The 20,478-nt window shown below is 46.2% G+C and overlaps 1 protein-coding gene across 4 annotated transcripts in view; it reads left to right on the forward strand.

The window, feature by feature from the left end:
- The window catches only part of LOC139266019 (IgGFc-binding protein-like), a 131,197-nt gene that overhangs the window by 94,934 nt on the left and 15,785 nt on the right, over positions 1-20,478 (forward strand). For all 4 annotated transcript variants that reach the window (XM_070883782.1, XM_070883780.1, XM_070883783.1 and 1 more), the window contains 4 exons: positions 3,499-3,688; positions 5,301-5,480; positions 15,025-15,155; positions 18,638-18,837. In XM_070883782.1, coding sequence (XP_070739883.1) covers positions 3,499-3,688; positions 5,301-5,480; positions 15,025-15,155; positions 18,638-18,837 — 701 coding nt within the window. The remainder of the gene's footprint in view (positions 1-3,498; positions 3,689-5,300; positions 5,481-15,024; positions 15,156-18,637; positions 18,838-20,478) is intronic.

Consider the following 20,478-nt stretch of genomic DNA (forward strand, 5'->3'; position numbering starts at 1 on the left):
ATTTGCCCACTCACCTAACCTATCCAAGTCACCCTGCAGCCTCTTAGCATCCTCCTCACAGCTCACACAGCCACCCAGCTTAGTGTCATCTGCAAACTTGGAGATATTACACTCAATTCCCTCATCCAAATCATTAATGTATATTGTAAATAGCTGGGGTCCCAGCACTGAGCCCTGCGGCACCGCACTAGTCACTGCCTGCCATTCTGAAAAGGACCTGTTTATCCCGACTCTCTGCTTCCTGTCTGCTAACCAGTTCTCTATCCACGTCAGTACATTACCCCCAATACCATGTGCTTTAATTTTGCACACCAATCTCTTGTGTGGGACCTTGTCAAAAGCCTTTTGAAAGTCCAAATACACCACATCCACTGGTTCTCTCTTGTCCATTCTACTAGTTACATCCTCAAAGAATTCCAGAAGATTTGTCAAGCATGATTTCCTCTTCGTAAATCCATGCTGACTTGGACCGATCCTGTCACTGCTTTCCAAATGCGCTGCTATTTCATCTTTAATAATTGATTCCAACATTTCCCCCACTACTGATTTCAGGCTAACCGGACTATAATTACCCGTTTTCTCTCTCCCTCATTTTTTAAAAGTGGTGTTACATTAGCCACCCTTCAGTCCATAGGAACTGATCCAGAGTCAATAGACTGTTGGAAAATGATCACCAATGCATCCACTATTTCTAGGGCCACTTCCTTAATTACTCTGGGATGCATGCTATCAGGCCCCGGGGATTTATCGACCTTCAATCCCATCAATTTCCCAATACAATTTCCCGCCTAATACGGATTTCCTTCAGTTTCTCCTTCTCACTAGATCCTCGGTCCCCTAGTATTTCCAGAAAGTTATTTGTGTCTTCCTTCGTGAAGACAGAACCAAAGTATTTGTTCAATTGGTCTGCCATTTCTTTGTTCCCCATTATAAATTCACCTGATTCTGGCTGCAAGGGACCTATGTTTGACTTCACTAATCTTTTTCTTTTCACGTATCTATCGAGCTTTTGCAGTCAGTTTTTATGTTACCGGCAAGCTTCCTCTCATACTTTATTTTCCCCTTCCTAATTAATCCCTTTGTCCTCCTCTGCTGAATTCTAAATTTCTCCAAGTCCTCAGGTTTGCTGCTTTTTTTGGCTAATTTATCTGCCTCTTCCTTGGATTTAACATTATCCCGAATTTCTCTTGTTAGCCACGGTTGAGCCACCTTTCCCGTTTTATTTTTACTCCAGACAGGGTATTACAATTGTTGAAGTTTATCCACGTGATCTTTAAATGTTTGCCATTGCCTATCCACCGTCAACCTTTAAGTATCATTCGCTAGTCTATTCTAGCCAATTCACGTCTCATACCATTGAACTTACCTTTCCTTAAGTTCAGGGCCCTCGTCTCTGAATTAACTGTGTCACTCTCCATCTTAATAAAGAATTCTACCATGTTATGGTCACTCTTCCCCAAGGTGCCTCGCACAACAAGATTGCTAATTAGTCCTTTCTCATTACACATCACCCAGTCTAGGATGGCCAGCCCTCTAGTTGGTTCCTCGACATATTGGTCTAGAAAACCATCCCTAATACACTCCAGAAAATCCTCCTCCACCGTATTGCTGCCAGTTTGGTGAGCCCAATCTATATGTAGATTAAAGTCGCCCATTATAAATGCTGTACCTTTATTGCACGCGTCCCTAATTTCTTGTTTGATGCTGTCCCCAACCTCACTACTACTGTTTGGTGGTCTGTACACAACTCCCACTAGTGTTTTCTGCCCTTTGGTATTCCGCAGCTCCACCCATACCGCTTCCACATCATCCAAGCTAATGTCCCTCCTTACTGTTGCGTTAATTTCCTCTTTAACCAGCAACGCTACCCCGCCTCCTTTTCCTTTCTGTCTATCCTTTCTGAATGTTGAATACCCCTGGATTTTGAGTTCCCAGCCTTGGTCACCCTGGAGCCATGTCTCCGTGATGCCAATTATATTATATTCGTTAATTGCTACCTGCGCAGTTAATTCGTCCACCTTATTATAAATACTCCTCCCATTGAGGCACAGAGCCTTCAGGCTTGTCTTTTTAACACACTTTGCCCCTTTAGAATTTTGCTGCAATGTGGCCCTTTTTGAATTTTGCCTTGGGTTTCTCTGCCCTCCACTTTTACTTTTCTTCTTTCTAGCTTTTACTTCTTTCCCCCATACTACTTCCCTCTGTGTCCCTGCATAGGTTCCCATCACCCTGCCATATTAGTTTAACCCCTCCCCATGATCTTAGAATAAGGGGCCACCCATTTAAAACAGAGATGAGGAGGAATTTATTCTCTGAGAGGGTTGTAAGTCTGTGGAATTTGCTGCCTCAGAGAGCAGTGGAAGCTGGGATATTGAATAAATTTAAGTCAGAAATAGACAGTTTGTTGAGCGATAAGGTGTTATGGGGAGTGAGCAGGGAAGTGAAGCTGAATCCATGATCAGATCAGCCATGATCTTACTGAATGGCGGAGCAGGCTCGAGGGGTCGTATGGCCTATTCCTGTTCCTATTTGTTATGTTCTTATTCTGAATCTGTAGAGGAAATGCAGTTTAAAGAAGTTAGTATCTAAGAACACACTTCTCAGTCAGCTGGGAGCTTTGACTTCCCATTTGAAGCTGCAACTCATCGGCTGAAAAAATGGTGTGACCTGCCTCAGCTTCACCGACAAGATCTAGGCACAGCAGGAAGCCTGGTGGGCGACCTGTCATAATCAAAAAGCTGGGAAAAAGGCATTGTTAAGTGGCTGTGAAGAAGCCACTAATGATTTCAATTGTCTCGCCCACTGCTGCATGTCAGATCTGCTCAGCAGACCTGACATTTAGGAAAGGCGCGTGGTGGCGGGTTGACAGCGGGGTCCCGACCCGCTATCAAAACAAAAACATTTTCTCCACCCCCCACTCCCCCAACCCACCCATTGATCATGCCCGCTGACCCACTGCAAAATTAACTCTGTTTCTCTCTCCACAGGTGCTGCCTGACCTGCTGAGCATTTCCAGCATTTTCTGTTTTTATTTGATTTCCAGCGTCTGCAGTATTTTGCTTTTGTACTAGCCCTGTAATGGGGTGGTCTGGTCCTTAAAGGGAATACAGCAGAATTCCAGAATGGTCACTCATCCTCGCATCTCCACGGTTCAACCACAGTTGACTGTTCTCCGCGGACAATATACCCAGCAGCATAGGAACTCCCGGTTCAAATGGAGCATTTGAGACACCAAGATAGATATTGGGACTGTAGTGTTAACAATTACATATAATTTTACAGCACAGAAGCAGGCCATTCAGCCCAACTGGTCCGTGTCGGTGTTTGTGCTCCACACGAGCCTCCTCCCACCCTTCTTTATCTCACCACATCAGCATATCCTTCTATTCCTTTCTCCCCCGTGTGTTTATCTAGCTTCCCCTTAAATTCACCTCGACCACTCCCTGTGGCAATTACAATCGCAAAGAATTTTCAAATTCATCTTCTCTCTCTCTCTAGATATCACTCTTCCTGTTACCTACACGAAATGGGTTCGAGGATTATGTGGTAATTTTGTGGGAATGACTCAAAGTTATCTCCCGAGACCTGATGGAACAAGAATTACGGGAGAGAAACATTTTGGTGGAAGTTGGGGTATTGGCTCAAATCGACCTGCAATTGGTGAACCAGAAGGTTCGGGTAGACAGAGGTATGTGTGTAAAAGCTGTCTTATGACAAGTGGTTTAGGGTATAGAGATGTGAGGGGAGACCTAAAGTGATTACACTGATTCACAATAGGCACTATTGAACTGGCTGTGCATCATAACATCTACAATATTGTCGAATGATTTGTGCAATAAATAAAAAATTGGCTTGAAAAATTTTCACCTGTGTATGTCAGGTAAAATACCAGTTTGTTGCTATTGTGTTCAGAATGTATAATTTTTGTAGTACTATTTACAGTTGCACTGTGCTAGCAGTCAGATCAGCAGCAACTGTTGATGCAACATCTTAATCACAGTAAATTGTTAACTGTAAATCTAACTTGATAAAAGAGGTTTCAGTAGCCAATCTTGCAAGGCTATTGCAGTTGAAGTTGCTTCTAACTTGCCGATTAAATCTGTCCCTATCTAAAGAGTATGATCTCCATGCACCACACTCCTCCTCTTAAATATATTAGTCAGGTGTCAGTCTGCGTAGGGCTGCTGGGTTTCACTTCACAGTGAATACCTGATTTCCAACCAGTGTATATGTATTGGGCAGGCTCCTCATGGTGCAGGAACGTGAGGCCTTAACCTGACAAGATTCAATGACCCTCAATTTCTCTAAGGATTATGGCTGAGTGAGGGAGGACCGCCAAATGGCGTCAGCTCCATTCCTGTAAAGTTAACTTTGTTTTGGGGAGTAACAGAGATTATTAATGTGTATACACACACACAGACACACACACAGACACTTTCAAAATGACCCACAGGGACAGCCCTCACTTTATTTTACTTTGAAGGCCTGTTTTGTGAATCCTAGCATAACAATAGAGAATGTGTGCTAAAATGGAAAATGCTGGAAACACACAGCAGATCCATCAGCATTTGAGGAGAGACAAGACAGGTTAATGATTCAGGTGTAGACAGTACATCAGAGATAGATGCTATGAAGTAATGCTAAGCTAAAGATGCTGTGGTTTGAGTGAGTCTGTTTCAAAGGAATATATTACTCATCCCTCATTTTTCACAGATCTTCCATTCAAACAAATTTGTGAGCATACAAATCCAGGCTGACACTCCAGTGCAGTGCTGAGGGAGTGCTGCACTGTCGGAGGTGCCGTCTTTTAGATGAGATGTTAAACCGAGGCTCCTCAGGTTTCTGCTCTCTCAAGTGGGCGTAAAAGATCCCATGGCACTATTTCGATGAAGAGCAGGAGAGTTATCCCCGATGCCTTCTTCAGTATTTATCCCTCAATCAACATAACTATAAACAGATTATCTGGTCGTTATCACATTGCTGTTTGAGGGAGCTTGCTGTGCGCAAATTGGCTGCCACGTTTCCCACATTACAACAGTGACTACAATTTAAAAGATACTTCATTGGCTGTAAATCGCTTTTGGATGTCCTGAGGTCATGAAAGGCGCAATAGAAATGCAAGTCTTTCCTTCAACCAGATGCAAATTTATGTGCTCTACTTGAATGGCAAATGAATTCATGGAAACAGGTTATTATCCTCATGAATGCCTCTGGTTCACATATAGTTTGAGACACTAAATCTGAATGCAGTCCAGTTTTTTTTGTTATGAATCTTTTGACTGCTTGTTATTTGAACACAGGCAACACCCTATTACAGATGAAGAACTTGAACATATTGAATTAGACACTGGATTTCACTTGCAGTGCAGCAAAACTCAGCTGAAGCTCATAACCAGCACCAGCTACTGCGGTATCATTTCTGATCCAGCTGGTCCATTCAGCAACTGCCACAGATCCATCTTACCGGAGCAGTACCAAATGTAAGAATCGTATATTTCTGTGCACTGAACATACAGTTTGACTACCATCATTATCCGTGTCCTGACTCGCACCAAGTCCCACTCACCCATCACTACTGTGCTCGCTGACCTACGTTGGCTCCCGGTTAAGCAACGCCTCAATTTTAAAATTCTCATCCTTGTTTTCAAATCCCTCCATATCCTCGGCCCTCCCTATCTCTGAAATCTCCTCCAGCCCCACAACCCCCCCCCTGCCCGAGATCTCTGCACTCCTCTAATTCTTATCTCTGGCTCAGCCCTGATTTTAATCTTTTTCCTTCGCATGGTAGTCGCAAAGCAAATCAAATGTCAATATCTAAGTTGGATATCCAGGCCAAAGCTTCCAGTATAACAGCATGGGTATCTTGTAGGCTGCCTGCAAATTTCCCTTGAGGGCAGCGCTCAATGATGTGAGCTGTTAGGGCCCTAAGCTCTGGAACTCCCTCCTTAAACCTCTCCACCTCGCTATCATCCTTTAAGATGCTCCTTAAAACCTACCTCTTTAACCAAGCTTTTGGTCATCTGCCTTAATTTCTTCTTTTGTGGCTCAGTGACAAATTTATCTGTTTTGTCTTGTAACACTGCTGTGAAGCGTCTTGGAACGTTTTACTACGTTAAAGGCACTATATAAATAAAAATTATTATTATTAAGTTATTTATGTGCTCCAGGGTCGGATTCAGAGCTCCACAGAAACATAGAAATTTACAGCGTAGAAGGAGGCCATTTCGGCCCATTGTGTCTGCGCCGGCTGACAAAGAGCCACACGGCCCTTGGTCAGCAGCCCTGAAGGTTATATATAAACCTACGAGCATGATGGGGATGCTTTAATCTTCCATCTGTGGAGAAGGTGGCAGCATCTACCATGACCGGTTCTGAGACGGTTTATGGTTGTCCACTGTTTGCAAGGAAGGTTTGATCCTTCAGGTTGGACTGTGGACTCCTCTATAAGGAATCTATGTCGTGAGTCACAGTTCTTCCAAGCATTTCGCCATCGGTCATCAAGACTGTGGGGGGATTGCTGAAGGGCTTCAGCGACGGTCTAAAATGACCATCTAGATTTGAGACGGGTTGGCGGTAGGTTGTTCAAGTCGGCCTGGATCGGCATGTCTTTGCTGATGTAGCGGTTGTATTCTCTGGAGACTGCATGTTCGCGGCGTAAGTGTGGTGGTGCGATGTTTGCAAGCACAGGCAGCCAAGTTGTTGGTGTTGATAAAAGCGTACTAGTGATAATTCTCTTGCAGAATTCAGCTGGACAACAACGGAGTTGACACTTGATAGCCATGCTGGAGAGCCGTACTCCGCTGTAGAGTACTCCAGTGCAAGTGCTGCTGTACAGAGGGTTTGAGCGTCTGCTCCTCATGTGGATCCGGCAAATTTCTGGATCAAGTTGACCCTACTCTTTAGTTTCTTCCAAAGGTTCTGGTGATGTTGTCTATGTTGTGTATTGCTCTGGTACATTAAATGTATGATAAGTACAATGGCCCACCACACCTGTGGAGCACTCTGGAGCTGTTCAATAAAGAACTAAGGTCACAGCAGTTTGATCAACACCAGACCGTGTGGAGTCAGTGATTTGTGTGCTACATACATCACATTGGCGACAAGGAAGCGGACGAATTCCACGCAGCCATGGCTACTCTGGGCTCGCTAAAGGATTTTACCGTGGGCAATGATTGGGAGGCCTTTACTGAAAGGCTCGAGTCCTACTTCACAGCAAACGATCTGACAGAGGACACGAACGCGCTGAGAGAGAAGCGTAAGGCGATATTGCTTTCCAGTTGTGGCGATGAGGTTTACTGTCTCGTCAGGAATTTGCCCAGGAGCGCCAGGGACAAGTCATATGAGGAGCTGACTGAACTCATTCGTGACCAGTTGAAACCGAAGGAGAGCATCCTCACGGCCAGATACAAATTTTACCATCACTGCAGACCCGAGGGCCAGGATGTCACCAAATATGCTGCGGACCTCAGAAGACTCACGGCGCCTTTTGGGGCACACCTTGATGAGGCGCTGCGGGACATTTTCGTCATGGGGATCGGCCATGAGGGCCTCCTTCATAAGCTGCTAGCCACGGAACCCACAGTCACGCTGACAAAGGCCATCACCATCAGCCGGGCATATATGACCTCGACTTGCAGCACCAAACAAATGATCCACACAGTCTCGAACCCGGCAGGCACTGTCCACAGGATAGCGGCCACCATGGACAAAACTGCAGAACGTGGCTCTGCCCGGGGCAGAGAGCACGGACCTCGGGATCCTGGAACTCAGAGTCCGCTGAGGGGGGCCAATCAAGCAGCACCATGCTGGCGCTGCGGAGGGAGCCATGGGGCTCACCGGTGCAGGTTTACGGAGTATACGTGCAATACCTGCCACATTAAAGGCCACCTTCAGCGCATGTGTAAAAGAAATCGGACTCACCGTGTGGCTGAGGAGATGGGGGATGATCCACTGTTCAGTGAGGAGCAGGCAGAATAAGATGAGGTGTTGGGACTGTATAAGTGATTCGCCCCCAGTGATAATGGAAGTAAAAATTGACGGAGTCCCAGTGAGTATGGCAGTGGATACGGGATCGGGTCCGTCGTTGATGAGTCAGAGAACTTTTGATAAACTGTAGGGTAACCCAGCTGCACGACCCAAGCTGGTCCTGGTCACGGCAAAGCTGTGTACTTACACCAAAGAACTGATACCTGTTCTCGGCAGAGCGGATGTACAGGTATGTCACGGGGGCGAGACGCACGGTTTACCTTTATGGGTTATTGCAGGCAATGGGCCGACGCTCCTCGGCAGAAGATGGATGGGAAAGGTCCGTGGGAGCTGGGAAGACTTTTTCATTCCTCCATAGACTGCTGCTCCCCGGGTTTCCAAAGGGCAGCAGCAACCGAGCTGGAGCTGCAGCAGCAGCCCAGAACTCCTGGTCCCAAGCAATCCTGCAGCCTCAGCCTCCACCCAAGGCTACAGGTGCGGGCCCATTGCTGGGGTGCGGGCTGGCAGGGCGCTGCGGTCCATCGGTGGCCGGGGGACTCACGCAGCGGAACAAGCGGGTGGCAGCAGCAGCCGCGATGGTGGCGGCCACGGAGGCAGCAGGAGAGGCGGCCATGGAGGCAGCAGGAGAGACGGCTACGGCGGGAGCTGTAACGAAATGCCGTGCCGAGTTTGAGAGCGCCAGCATCGAGTAAGTCCAGCATCAGCGCCAGAGGAAGAGGATCGTGGACAAATGCCTGAAACCTTTCCCCAAAATTCCCTCTCCCCACCTTCTGTTTCCCTTTCCCTCCTTCCATGTTTCTTCTTCTTCGTTCTAGGCCAGCTGAACACAAGATGGCGGTGCCCAACGGAAGCCTCGTGGGAGCCACAAGATGGCGTTTTAAAAGGGAAATGCTCCCGGGCATCTTAAAAGGGCCTCACACCACTGCGGTCCCCACATAAAGACTTTTGGACTTTTGTAAGGCTAGAGCGAGCCTAATTGTGCCATGTGAATGTAGGATGACGGATTTATGACAAGAAATAACATTTTAATGCTGGGTGGTCACTGTGTTTAAAATAATGGACATGAATTGCGAATTTCGACAAGAGTTAATATTTCAATGTTAAATGGTCACTGTGTTTAAATTCAGGGGATTCTAGCAACAGCTTTTTGAACTGGTGGGGGCAGTGATGTTGTGTATTGCTCTGGTACATTAAATGTATGATAAGTACAATGGTGCACCACAGAGGGTGCTGTGGTGGGAGACCTGAAAGTACCTGCACGAGGCAATATAAAAGGCTGCCCACCACACCTGTGGAGCACTCTGGAGCTGTTCAATAAAGGACTAAGGTCACAGCAGTTAGATCAACACCAGACCGTGTGGAGTCAGTGAGGCCTACAAAAGGCCGCGAGGTCGGGAGGTGCGTCGCTGAGTCGGGAGTCCTTGAGTCAGAGAGGCCTACAAAAGGCCGCGAGGTCGGGAGGTACGTCGCTGAGTCGGGAGTCCGTGAGTCAGAGAGGCCTACAAAAGGCCGCGAGGTCGGGAGGTGCGTCGCTGAGTCGGGAGTCCGTGAGTCAGAGAGGCCTACAAAAGGCGTGGCTTGTGCAGCTACAGGGAGAAGGCAAAAAAGAAGTAGAAAGAAATAGAAAGGTGACGTCACAGCCAAGGGGGTAAGTGATTGGCTGGTGACTGGTAAGTACTTTTTCTTTTTTCTCTTCTATATCAGTGAGCAACTTTTAGCACTGTTGCCAATTTAAGTTAATCTAAGGGTTAAGTCATGGCAGGCGAGCTCGGACAAGTGTTATGCTCCTCCTGTACTATGTGGGAAATCAGGGACGCCTCCGGTGTCCCTGACGACTACGTGTGCGGGAAATGTATCCGCCTCCAGCTTCTGACAGTCCGCGTTGCGGAATTGGAGCTGAGTGTGGATTTACTCTGGAGCATCCACGATGCTGCGAATGACGTGAGTAGCACATGTAGCGAGTTGGTCTTACCGCAGGTGAAGGGTCCACAGCCAGTTAGGGAATGGAAGACCAGCAGGAAGAGCAGTGCAAGGAAGATGGTGCAGGGGTCCCCTGCGGTCATCCCCCTGCAAAACAGATACACCGCTATGAGTACTGTTGAGGGGGATGACTCATCAGGGGAGGGCAGCAGCAGCCAAGTCATGGCACCATGGCTGGCTCTGCTGCACAGGAGGGCAGGAAAAAGAGTGGGAAAGCTATAGTGATGGGGGATTCAATTGTAAGGGGAATAGATAGGCATTTCTGCGGCCGCAACCGAGACTCCAGGATGGTATGTTGCCTCCCTGGTGCAAGGGTCAAGAATGTCTCGGAGCGGGTGCAGGACACTCTGAAAAGGGAGGGTGAACAGCCAGTTGTCGTGGTGCACATTGGTACCAACGATATAGGTAAAAAAAGGGATGAGGTCCTACGAGATGAATTTAAGGAGCGAGGAGCTAAATTAAAACGTAGGACCTCAAAAGTAGTAATCTCGGGATTGCTACCAGTGCCACGTGCTAGTCAGAGTAGGAATCACAGGATAGCTCAGATGAATACGTGGCTTGAGCAGTGGTGCAGCAGGGAGGGATTCAAATTCCTGGGGCATTGGAACTGGTTCTGGGGGAGGTGGGACCAGTAGAAACCGGACGGTCTGCACCTGGGCAGGACCGGAACCAATGTCCGAGGGGGAGTGTTTGCTAGTGCTGTTGGGGAGGAGTTAAACTAATATGGCAGGGGGGATGGGAACCAATGCAAGGGGACAGAGGGAAACAAAATGGAGACAAAAGCAAAAGACAGAAAGGAGATGAGTAAAAGTGGAGGGCAGAGAAACCCAAGGCAAAAAACAAAAAGGGCCACTGTGCAGCAAAATTCTAAAGGGGCAAAGTGTAATAAAAAGGCAAGCATGAAAGCTCGGTGCCTCAATGCAAGGAGTAATCAGAACCCAGGAGAGGGCTCTGAGCTAGTTAGAGTGGGTGAGAGCTCAGATGAACAGGACCCAAGAAAGAATGCAAAAGGCAGGAGGCAACAGAGCAGAGTAGCACTGGGGTAAGTGTAAACCACAAGGTGATAGGAAGGGACAATATGTGTGAATAGAAAGGGGCTGCAGGAGGGGTCAAAACTAAAAATCATGGTTTAAAAACTAGTATTAAAACACTCTACCTAAACGCACCCAGCATTCGAAATAAAGTAAATGAGTTGACGGCACAAATCATTACAAATGGGTATGATTTGGTGGTCATTAAATGTGGTTGCAGGGTGGCCAAGACTGGGAATTAAACATACAGGGCTATCTGACAATTCGGAAAGATAGACAAGAGGGTAAAGGAGGTGGGGTAGCTCTGTTAATAAAGAATGATATCAGGGCAGTTGTGAGAGATGATATTGGCTCTAATGAACAAAATGTTGAATCATTGTGGGTGGAAATTAGAGATAGTAAGGGGAAAAAGTCACTGGTGGGCATAGTTTATAGGCCCCCAAATAATAACTTCACGGTGGGGTGGGCAATAATCAAGGGAATAATGGAGGTATGTGAAAAAGGAACGGCAGTAATCATGGGGGATTTTAACCTACATATCGATTGGTCAAATCAAATCGCACGGGCTGGCCTTGAGGAGGAATTCATAGAATGCATACGGGATTATTTCTTAGAACAGTATGTTATAGAACCTACAAGGGAACAAGCTGTCTTAGATCTGGTCCTGTGTAATGAGACAGGAATAATAAACGATCTCCTAGTAAAAGATCCTCTCGGAATCAGTGATCACGGTATGATTGAATTTGTAGTACAGATTGAGGGTGAGGAAGTTGTGTCTCAAACGAGCATACTATGCTTAAAGAAAGGGGACTACAGTAGGATGAGGGCAGAGTTGGCTAAAGTTGACTGGAAACACAGACTAAAAGGTGGCACAATTGAGGAACAGTGGAGGACTTTTAAGGAGCTCTTTCATAGTGCTCAACAAAAATATATTCCAGTGAAAAAGAAGGGCAGTAAGAGAAGGGATAACCAGCCGTGGATAACCAAGGAAATAAAGGAGAGTATCAAATTAAAAACCAATGCGTAAAAGGTGGCCAAAGTTAGTGGGAAACTAGCAGATTGGGAAAATTTTAAACGACAGCAAAGAATGACTAAGAAAGCAATAAAGAAAGGAAAGATAGATTACGAAAGTAAACTTGCGCAAAACATAAAAACAGATAGTAAAAGCTTTTACCGATATATAAAACGGAAAAGAGTGACTAAAGTAAATGTTGGTCCCTTAGAAGATGAGAAGGGGGATTTAATAATGGGAAATGTGGAAATGGCTGAGACCTTAAACAATTATTTTGCTTCGGTCTTCACAGTGGAAGACACAAAAACCATGCCAAAAATTGCTGGTCACGGGAATGTGGGAAGGGAGGACCTTGAGATAATCACTATCACTCGGGGGGTAGTGCTGGACAGGCTAATGGGACTCAAGGTAGACAAGTCCCCTGGTCCTGATGAAATGCATCCCAGGGTATTAAAAGAGATGGCGGAAGTTATAGCAGATGCATTGGTTATAATCTACCAAAATTCTCTTGTCTCTGGGGAGGTACCAGCGGATTGGAAAGCAGCTAATGTAATGCCTCTGTTTAAAAAAGGGGGCAGGCAAAAGGCAGGTAACTATAGGCCGGTTAGTTTAACATCTGTAGTGGGGAAAATGCTTGAAGCTATCATTAAGGAAGAAATAGCGAGACATCTAGATAGGAATAGTGCAATCAAGCAGACGCAACATGGATTCATGAAAGGGAAATCATGTTTAACTAATTTACTGGAATTCTTTGAGGATATAACGAGCATGGTGGATAGAGGTGTACCGATGGATGTGGTGTATTTAGATATCCAAAAGGCATTCGATAAGGTGCCACACAAAAGGTTACTGCAGAAGATAAAGGTACGCGGAGTCAGAGGAAATGTATTAGCATGGATAGAGAATTGGCTGGCGAACAGAAAGCAGAGAGTCGGGATAAATGGGTCCTTTTCGGGTTGGAAATCGGTGGTTCGTGGTGTGCCACAGGGATCAGTGCTGGGACCACAACTGTTTACAATATACATAGATGACCTGGAAGAGGGGACAGAGTGTAGTGTAACAAAATTTGCAGATGACACAAAGATTAGTGGGAAAGCGGGTTGTGTAGAGGACACAGAGAGGCTGCAAAGAGATTTGGATAGGTTAAGCGAATGGGCTAAGGTTTGGCAGATGGAATACAATGTCGGAAAATGTGAGGTCATCCACCTTGGAAAAAAAAACAGTAAAAAGGAATATTATTTGAATGGGGAGAAATTACAACATGCAGCGGTGCAGAGGGACCTGGGGGTCCTTGTGCATGAATCCCAAAAAGTTAGTTTGCAGGTGCAGCAGGTAATCAGGAAGGCGAATGGAATGTTGGCCTTCATTGCGAGAGGGATGGAGTACAAAAGTAGGGAGGTCTTGCTGCAACTGTATAGGGTATTGGTGAGGCCGCACCTGGAGTACTGCATAGAGTTTTGGTCACCTTTCTTAAGGAAGGATATACTGGCTTTGGAGGGGGTACAGAGACGATTCACTCGGCTGATTCCGGAGATGAGGGGGTTACCTTATGATGATAGATTGAGTAGACTGGGTCTTTACTCGTTGGAGTTCAGAAGGATGAGGGGGGATCTTATAGAAACATTTAAAATAATGAAAGGGATAGACAAGATCGAGGCAGAGAGGTTGTTTCCACTGGTCGGGGAGACTAGAACTAGGAGGCACAGCCTCAAAATACGGGGGAGCCAATTTAAAACCGAGTTGAGAAGGAATTTCTTCTCCCAGAGGGTTGTGAATCTGTGGAATTCTCTGCCCAAGGAAGCAGTTGAGGCTAGCTCATTGAATGTATTCAAATCACAGATAGCTAGATTTTTAACCAATAAGGGAATTAAGGGTTACGGGGAGTGGGCGGGTAAGTGGAGCTGAGTCCACGGCCAGATCAGCCATGATCTTGTTGAATGGCGGAGCAGGCTCGAGGGGCTCGATGGCCTACTCCTGTTCCTAATTCTTATGTTCTTATTTGTGTGCTACATATATCACTGTCTATATGAAGGATGTGATCAAGCGTGACTCCTAAATAGGAGGGTTCTTTGATATGGTTTACCTCTGTGCCGCAAAAGGAGACGTTCAAAGCTTGGTTTGCTTGCTGGTTATTGAGGTGGAACATCGAGGTGACAGTCTTTTGCGGGAATTTCATCGCTCCACCATTGGCGGCAGTGCCTTCAGCTGCCTGGGCCCCAAGCTCTGGAATTCCCTCCCTAAATCTCTCCTCCTCTCCATTTTTCTGTCCTCTTTTAAGACGCTCCTTAAAACCTACCTGGCTCTGCGTCATATTTTGTTTGATAATCGCTCCTGTGGAAGCGCCTTGGAACATTTTACTCCGTTAAATGCGCTATATAAATGCAAATTGTTATTGTATCATTTCATAAGTTTAACAATCCTCACTACATTGGATGCTTCATCTGGCTGTATTATAACCGCCTATACAATCAGCCTTTTATACATCCACAGACTCATAAAATACAAGATCTTAACTAAAAACTATATTTTTCTTTGAGTGGATATGAGTAAACAGTTGAACAAGGCCACTAGTAAGCAGAAAGGAACAAAAATGTCCCTTTCCAGTGTTAGTCTGTGTCTTACACTCATTGAAAGGCAGATAACAATAGCTTGTTACAGAGACCTGGCACAGACTGTGAATTACTTGTTCTTGTAGTGATCGATGTTGCCTTGCTTGGAGAGAGAGGCTAGAAGAAAACATTGAAAGAGAAAGAAACACATTCTGAACTGCCACTTCGGACAGGTGTTAGTTCTACAAAAAAAATATCGAAGACAATACTTCTGCAAGCTACAGAATTCTCTTATTTACTGCTAGAAGCACCAGTTGGCCTCATTCTCTCTGCATTCCTGGCCCCACTGATTTGAAAGGTTTTCTGCTGCACCCTTGCAAAGGGAACACACTTATTTAGTCACATTGTATGGTGAATGAGAAAGCTAGTTATTTCCTACAATTTAAATTACCATTTTCCATTCTAGGAGCTGCATCTTTAGCATGTGCACCTTGTTTAATATCACTGAGATGCTGTGTCCCAACCTGCAACAATATGCACTGCACTGTCAGGAGCAAGAAGTCACTCTAGGAGACTGGAGGAAAGACACCCTCTGTGGTATGGACTGTATCATTACATTTTCTTTATATATTTTGTTTTGTGAGGCAGGTGATGCTCGAGTACTGTTGGGGAGCTTTTGCACCATAGCATTAAACCAATAATGGAATAAGGGGTAATGGGGAGCGGCATGATCGGATCAGCCATGATCTTATCAAATGGCGGAGCAGGCTCGAGGGGCCATATGGCCTACTCCTGCTCCTATTTCTTATGTTCTTATATGAACCAGTTTGCTTTGCATCAACGCTGCAGCTGTCCCATAAATGCAGTGTTGGGGCCAGAACTGAGACTGGAGAAAGAGAAGCGAGACTACCCTGGAGGATGTAATCTCACTCCGTGTCGCTCCAGAGTCATTTCGAGTCCTGATACCCGATTTACACTACAAGCTGTGCTAACTTGTAGTGTGAACGCACCATTAACAACTGAATAATTAAGATTTATAAGTTCTGACGAAAGGTCATCGACCTGAAACGTTAACTCTGTTTCTCTCTCCACAGATGCTGCCTGACCTGCTGAGTATTTCCATTTTCTGTTTTTATTTCAGATTTCCAGCATCCGCAAAATTTTGCTTTTGTAAGATTTACAATTATTCTTGTAATTTTACGTGCAAATTTTATTCATGTTTTTTCCCAGTTTTTGTGCTGACAGTGGAAAGTTTCTGTCGACTGAACATGGAGATTAGATTGCAGCTTTTAAATTAATCAAGGCATCTGTTAAAAACAAGTTATGTTTTTTAAACATTTCTCACGTGAAATAGAGGCGTAAAGTGTATCAGTGAGTCAGTGGATTCAGATGCGATTAATTCAGTGAGCCTGGTGCACAGCTTGACACAATGGGAGCATACATCAATTATTTGGTCACAGAGGCCAGTATCCACAGTTCAAGGATGGCACAGTTTTCCGCCCGTTAAAATCAGACAAAAAATGGACAGAAAAGTGGGCCACAAATTAGGGGAGCTGAAACCGAACCCAAATTGCTAATTTGCACTTCCGTCAGATGATGCTCTGCACCAACTATTGCCACTTCTGAAGCAAAAGCTGATGGGATACTGAATGAGAGCACCTCATGAGTAGAGTTTTAGGGGCCGAAATTCGCCGATGCTGGGTTTGGAGCGCATAATTTGAATTAGATGCATTTTTTGTGCCAGCGCAGAATTGGCCTCCGAGTTAAAAAAAATGTTGCTTGCGGTAACGGAGTTTTCGTCCGGCATTCGTGGGACGGTACGCTCAGCACCGTGCTCAGACACGGACGTGCCGCCTCACGCTAACGCGTCACAACATCCCTCCCCTCCTTTTAAATGTGAGGGCCGCTGCAAACTCTACAGCCGCTTTTGTGGAATCCAGTGGGCCACCAGGGAGGGTTTCGGCCGGGCCAGTGGTGGGCCGGTCTGCATGTTGGTGGCCCAGCCACACCAGCGGCCGCCATTGTTGGGCAGACTGAAAAGTTGGCCGACAGAGAAAAGTAGGTGATCGCCGCGCTACCACCTCCCCTTTAAGGGCGGCTGCGATACCATCGCCATCACAGCTTCTTGCACCGAGAAGCTGTCGATGGCATTGCCCCACGCCGACTTGTGTCCCGTGGGGCAATTTCCCTCGAGTGGCGCAAAGAGGTCAGCGTGGGGCAATAAGGGATCGGCGCACACGATGAGGATGTCATGTGCATGTGCTGTACCGATGCGCTAATTGCGGGGCGTGGCGCAAACCATTTTGCGCTGGGGGGGGTTGCGGGTGTGGAAACGGACCTTTCTGAGAGGGGCAATTTCATCCCCTTAATCTTGAACAGATGCCATGAACAATTCCAAAGCTGCAATCTAATCTATATATTAAGTTGACAGAAACTTTCTACTGTGTGGGCAAAAAACATGAATACTTGCATGTAAAATTACAAGAATAATTACTATCATAGTTTGTAACAGCTAACAGAATTGGGATGGCAAACATAGGCCTAGAAATTAGATCATGCCTGAATCAGAGCACCATCCCAGAGCGGTACATCTGCCTAATGAGTAGGCAATGGGACCATGGCAGATTGGTCCGCTGGCCTCAATAGTATAGTGCTGACAAGCTCAGCAGTCACGAAGGGGCGGTGGCCGGCAACAGCCTGCGGTTTTTATGTGGAGCAGGGAAGAGTACCCCTGCTGCTACTGGCTCCACATTCAGATAAGTATTTTTAGAAAAATGTACCTTTTTGGAGGCGGTCTCCGCAGTCCCGTTAAAGATGGCTGTTAGGCTGCATATAGACATTCAGGGCAGACCAATTTTCGGTTTGGAGCCTAATACAGGGGTTAGGCCTCTTATTAGCATATTCAAGGAACCAACGTCAGTTTTAGGCACCCAAACCAATATAACATTGGACGTATTTCCGACTCAATTCGGGCGCAACAGTTGTTGCTTCCCCTAAATTGGATCTTTTGTACCAGCTTTCCATCTGGAAAACGGGCACAATCAGGTCCAATTTCACCTCCAAATATAACTTGGTTCTGAATTGTCCTGGGTCTCCATTACTGCATCTGCCATCATCGAGGGGCTTGCCCTGGTTTCCAACTCCTCGGACATCCTCAACGACTCCTCCTAGCCATCCATCTACCATGTAAGGCGGGGAATCTATAAAAATTCTCATTATCTTCAGGGATCCAAGCTTCTTCCCTAGCTCCAATCCCTCCAACATTTCCAGTGGGGTTCACTCACTTTTTGGAGGCTGGGTAGGCTTCATTTCACTGGGTACAATCGCCCCTAATGTTACATTGGATCTCTTATGGTCCAGAGAAATGGGCACTGGTAACGTAGGGAGTCCCAATGTATCCAGGCCCTGGCCTTTTACTCAGCCAGTCTGCCAGAGTTATGGTGAGACTGCAGCAGAACCATCCAGGCAATTTGGCCCATAGTAATCAATCATGAAGCTGAATCATTTTTATTGCACTTTAATGTATCAGTAATCAATAAATATATTTAATTACAGGATTAGTCAGGAAATTCTTCTTTCCTTTCATGTCCAGCAGCAAATGAGACAAATTCTTCCCTTGTTTCTACATCCACCAGACCCTGCTCTGGTTTGTTTCCAAAACAAAGACCCTTTTCATGTGGCCCGGTCATTAGCCTGACTAAGGGTGATACGGCTAGATGCAGTCGGTGAGGGCGCGTTGCCACTCCATTCCAAATGAACACGAAATTCCCGCTGGATATCAACCCAGTATTCAGAGACTGGAACTCTCGTCTCCAGTCCACGGGCTGTCTGGAGTGGGGCTTGAACCTTCTGACTCGGAGGCAGGAATGCTACTGTTGGGCTAAGGCTCAGCCTAGTTAGGAAATTAGAGCCAGGAAATTACTTGGCAATATGAGTGGAGAAAGAGGTAACACGTTCATATAGTATTCCTTCATCTGCTATTTTACTGCAGGCGTAAACTCATTTATTTAAAATTTATAGCTTATATTTTTGTGTATCTTCAAGCTTGCAATGAGCATTTGCTTTATTACATTCCGCAGCAATGGCATGTCCAGCAAACAGCCGATACAGCATGCAGATGACAGCCTGCCCTGCTTCCTGTGGTAATCTCGCTGCCCCATCAGAATGTGAAGCACCCACTATGGAGGGCTGTGAATGTCTGCCAGGCTTTGTACTCAGTGATTTCCAGTGTGTTCCCTACAAAGAATGTGGATGTACCTATCGAAACAAGTATTACGAGGTAAAATTAGCACTGTTACTGAAACAGCACGCACACCGCATTTGTTCGTGTACACTGGATGATCCCAGTTTGCTGCAATAGTTTATAAATCACTGGGGAGGACAAGAGTTGTGGATTTGCAATCCATGGTTTAAATTATGGCTGATTTGTTAGTCTCCTGGAACTGTGGTGCCTCATTATGTGCTTGTGAAGGTCACAAATTTTGTGTTAGATTCATTTCAACCACTCTGAGCAGTTTAAAAATTTCAGAAGTCAGTTCTTGAGATTGTAAAGATTTTAACAATTGACTGTCAAAAGTCACAGTGCGTGCAGAGTAGAGAGTGTCTGCTTTGTAACTGTGGCTGATACCCTATGATTTCATCAAAGAAACCAAAAATACAGTCCATTCCACATTAAATAGATGCAGTTTGTACAGACACCGAGATAAACGGGAAACAGCTACTGCCCAAATCGAATGTGCAACATTGGTCTGGTTGTCCAGACAGAATATCAGTTAGTGTGAGCAAACTGTACCTCGTGCATTTTGCTTAACCATATACTGTCACACTCTGCTCTCTTTGGGCCCGAAATTGATGCACTCGCCACCGACATTCCTCCTCGGGATCCGCCTAGTGCCAGTTTCGATCTGGTCTGCAGCGGGCGGAAGGGGAGAGCCGCCGGGAACTGCCCCCTGACACCAGCGGGTGGCCGAGTGGCATAAGTGGACTCACCCCCGACGAGATGTCAGATTGGTGCGGGCAGGAGTCGGCGCCAGAACGGGGGGGGGGTGGACCGCTGCGAGGAGGCTGGTCTGTCCCTGACGGTCGGTGTGAAGAGCTGAAAAAAAAGGTGAGTAAACATTTTTTTCTTTACCTGTATGGGGTCCCCTGAAGGTGTTCCAATGGTTTTTTTTTTAATGCTTTTTCTTTGCAGGTCTATGACCCTCCGTGGGCCCGACTCCATCCTCGGCGGCACTTGGGCGGCAAACGCCTTTGCCGTCGCGATTGGGAGCTCCCGCTGGCTGCCGCCCAGATTGGCAGCATAAGTCCCTCATTTGTCGTCTGCCGCCCTTTGAAGGACATTTTTGATGAAAACCCCTCCCAAAGTACCGTCAGGTACCTCGGCGGCCATCGCCGATCCTTTGGGCGGCACTTGTGCAGGCAGGGGCCTTCAGTAAATTCGGGCCCATTTGTCTCCCAGCTTTCCCACTGCATCAATCTGAGTACACAATTGAACCGATGCTTTTGAGAATAGGAAAACTTGGGGAGCAAGTTGGGAATTTTCTCTCTTGAAAAAAGACAAGCATTTAAGATTATGAGGGTTCTGGCGAATGTCAATTCAATCAGGTGCAAAATTCCAGCCGGTTCTAGGATCCTTCTCTGATAGAACTGCAGCACGGGGATTGGACGATAGGGCGGAATGTGGTTCAGCCAGGATTGTGCCCTGTGGAAAAGACTCCACAAAATTCCTATGGGAAAGGGAGTGAATATTCTGACCCCCTCTCCCCCATGACAAGAGAGCATATGTGGACAACCCAGTGTGCACCATTAAGGCTGAGAGCTGTCTTGAGTCCTATTGAAATCTCAGGAAAGGCCCTAAATCATTGCAGACCACAGTAATCGATGCTGGAGGGGATCAATTACCTTAAATAAAAGTGCCAAT

Source organism: Pristiophorus japonicus, chromosome 6 (genome assembly GCF_044704955.1).
Source record: "Pristiophorus japonicus isolate sPriJap1 chromosome 6, sPriJap1.hap1, whole genome shotgun sequence".
In the NCBI taxonomy this organism is placed as follows: domain Eukaryota; kingdom Metazoa; phylum Chordata; class Chondrichthyes; family Pristiophoridae; genus Pristiophorus; species Pristiophorus japonicus.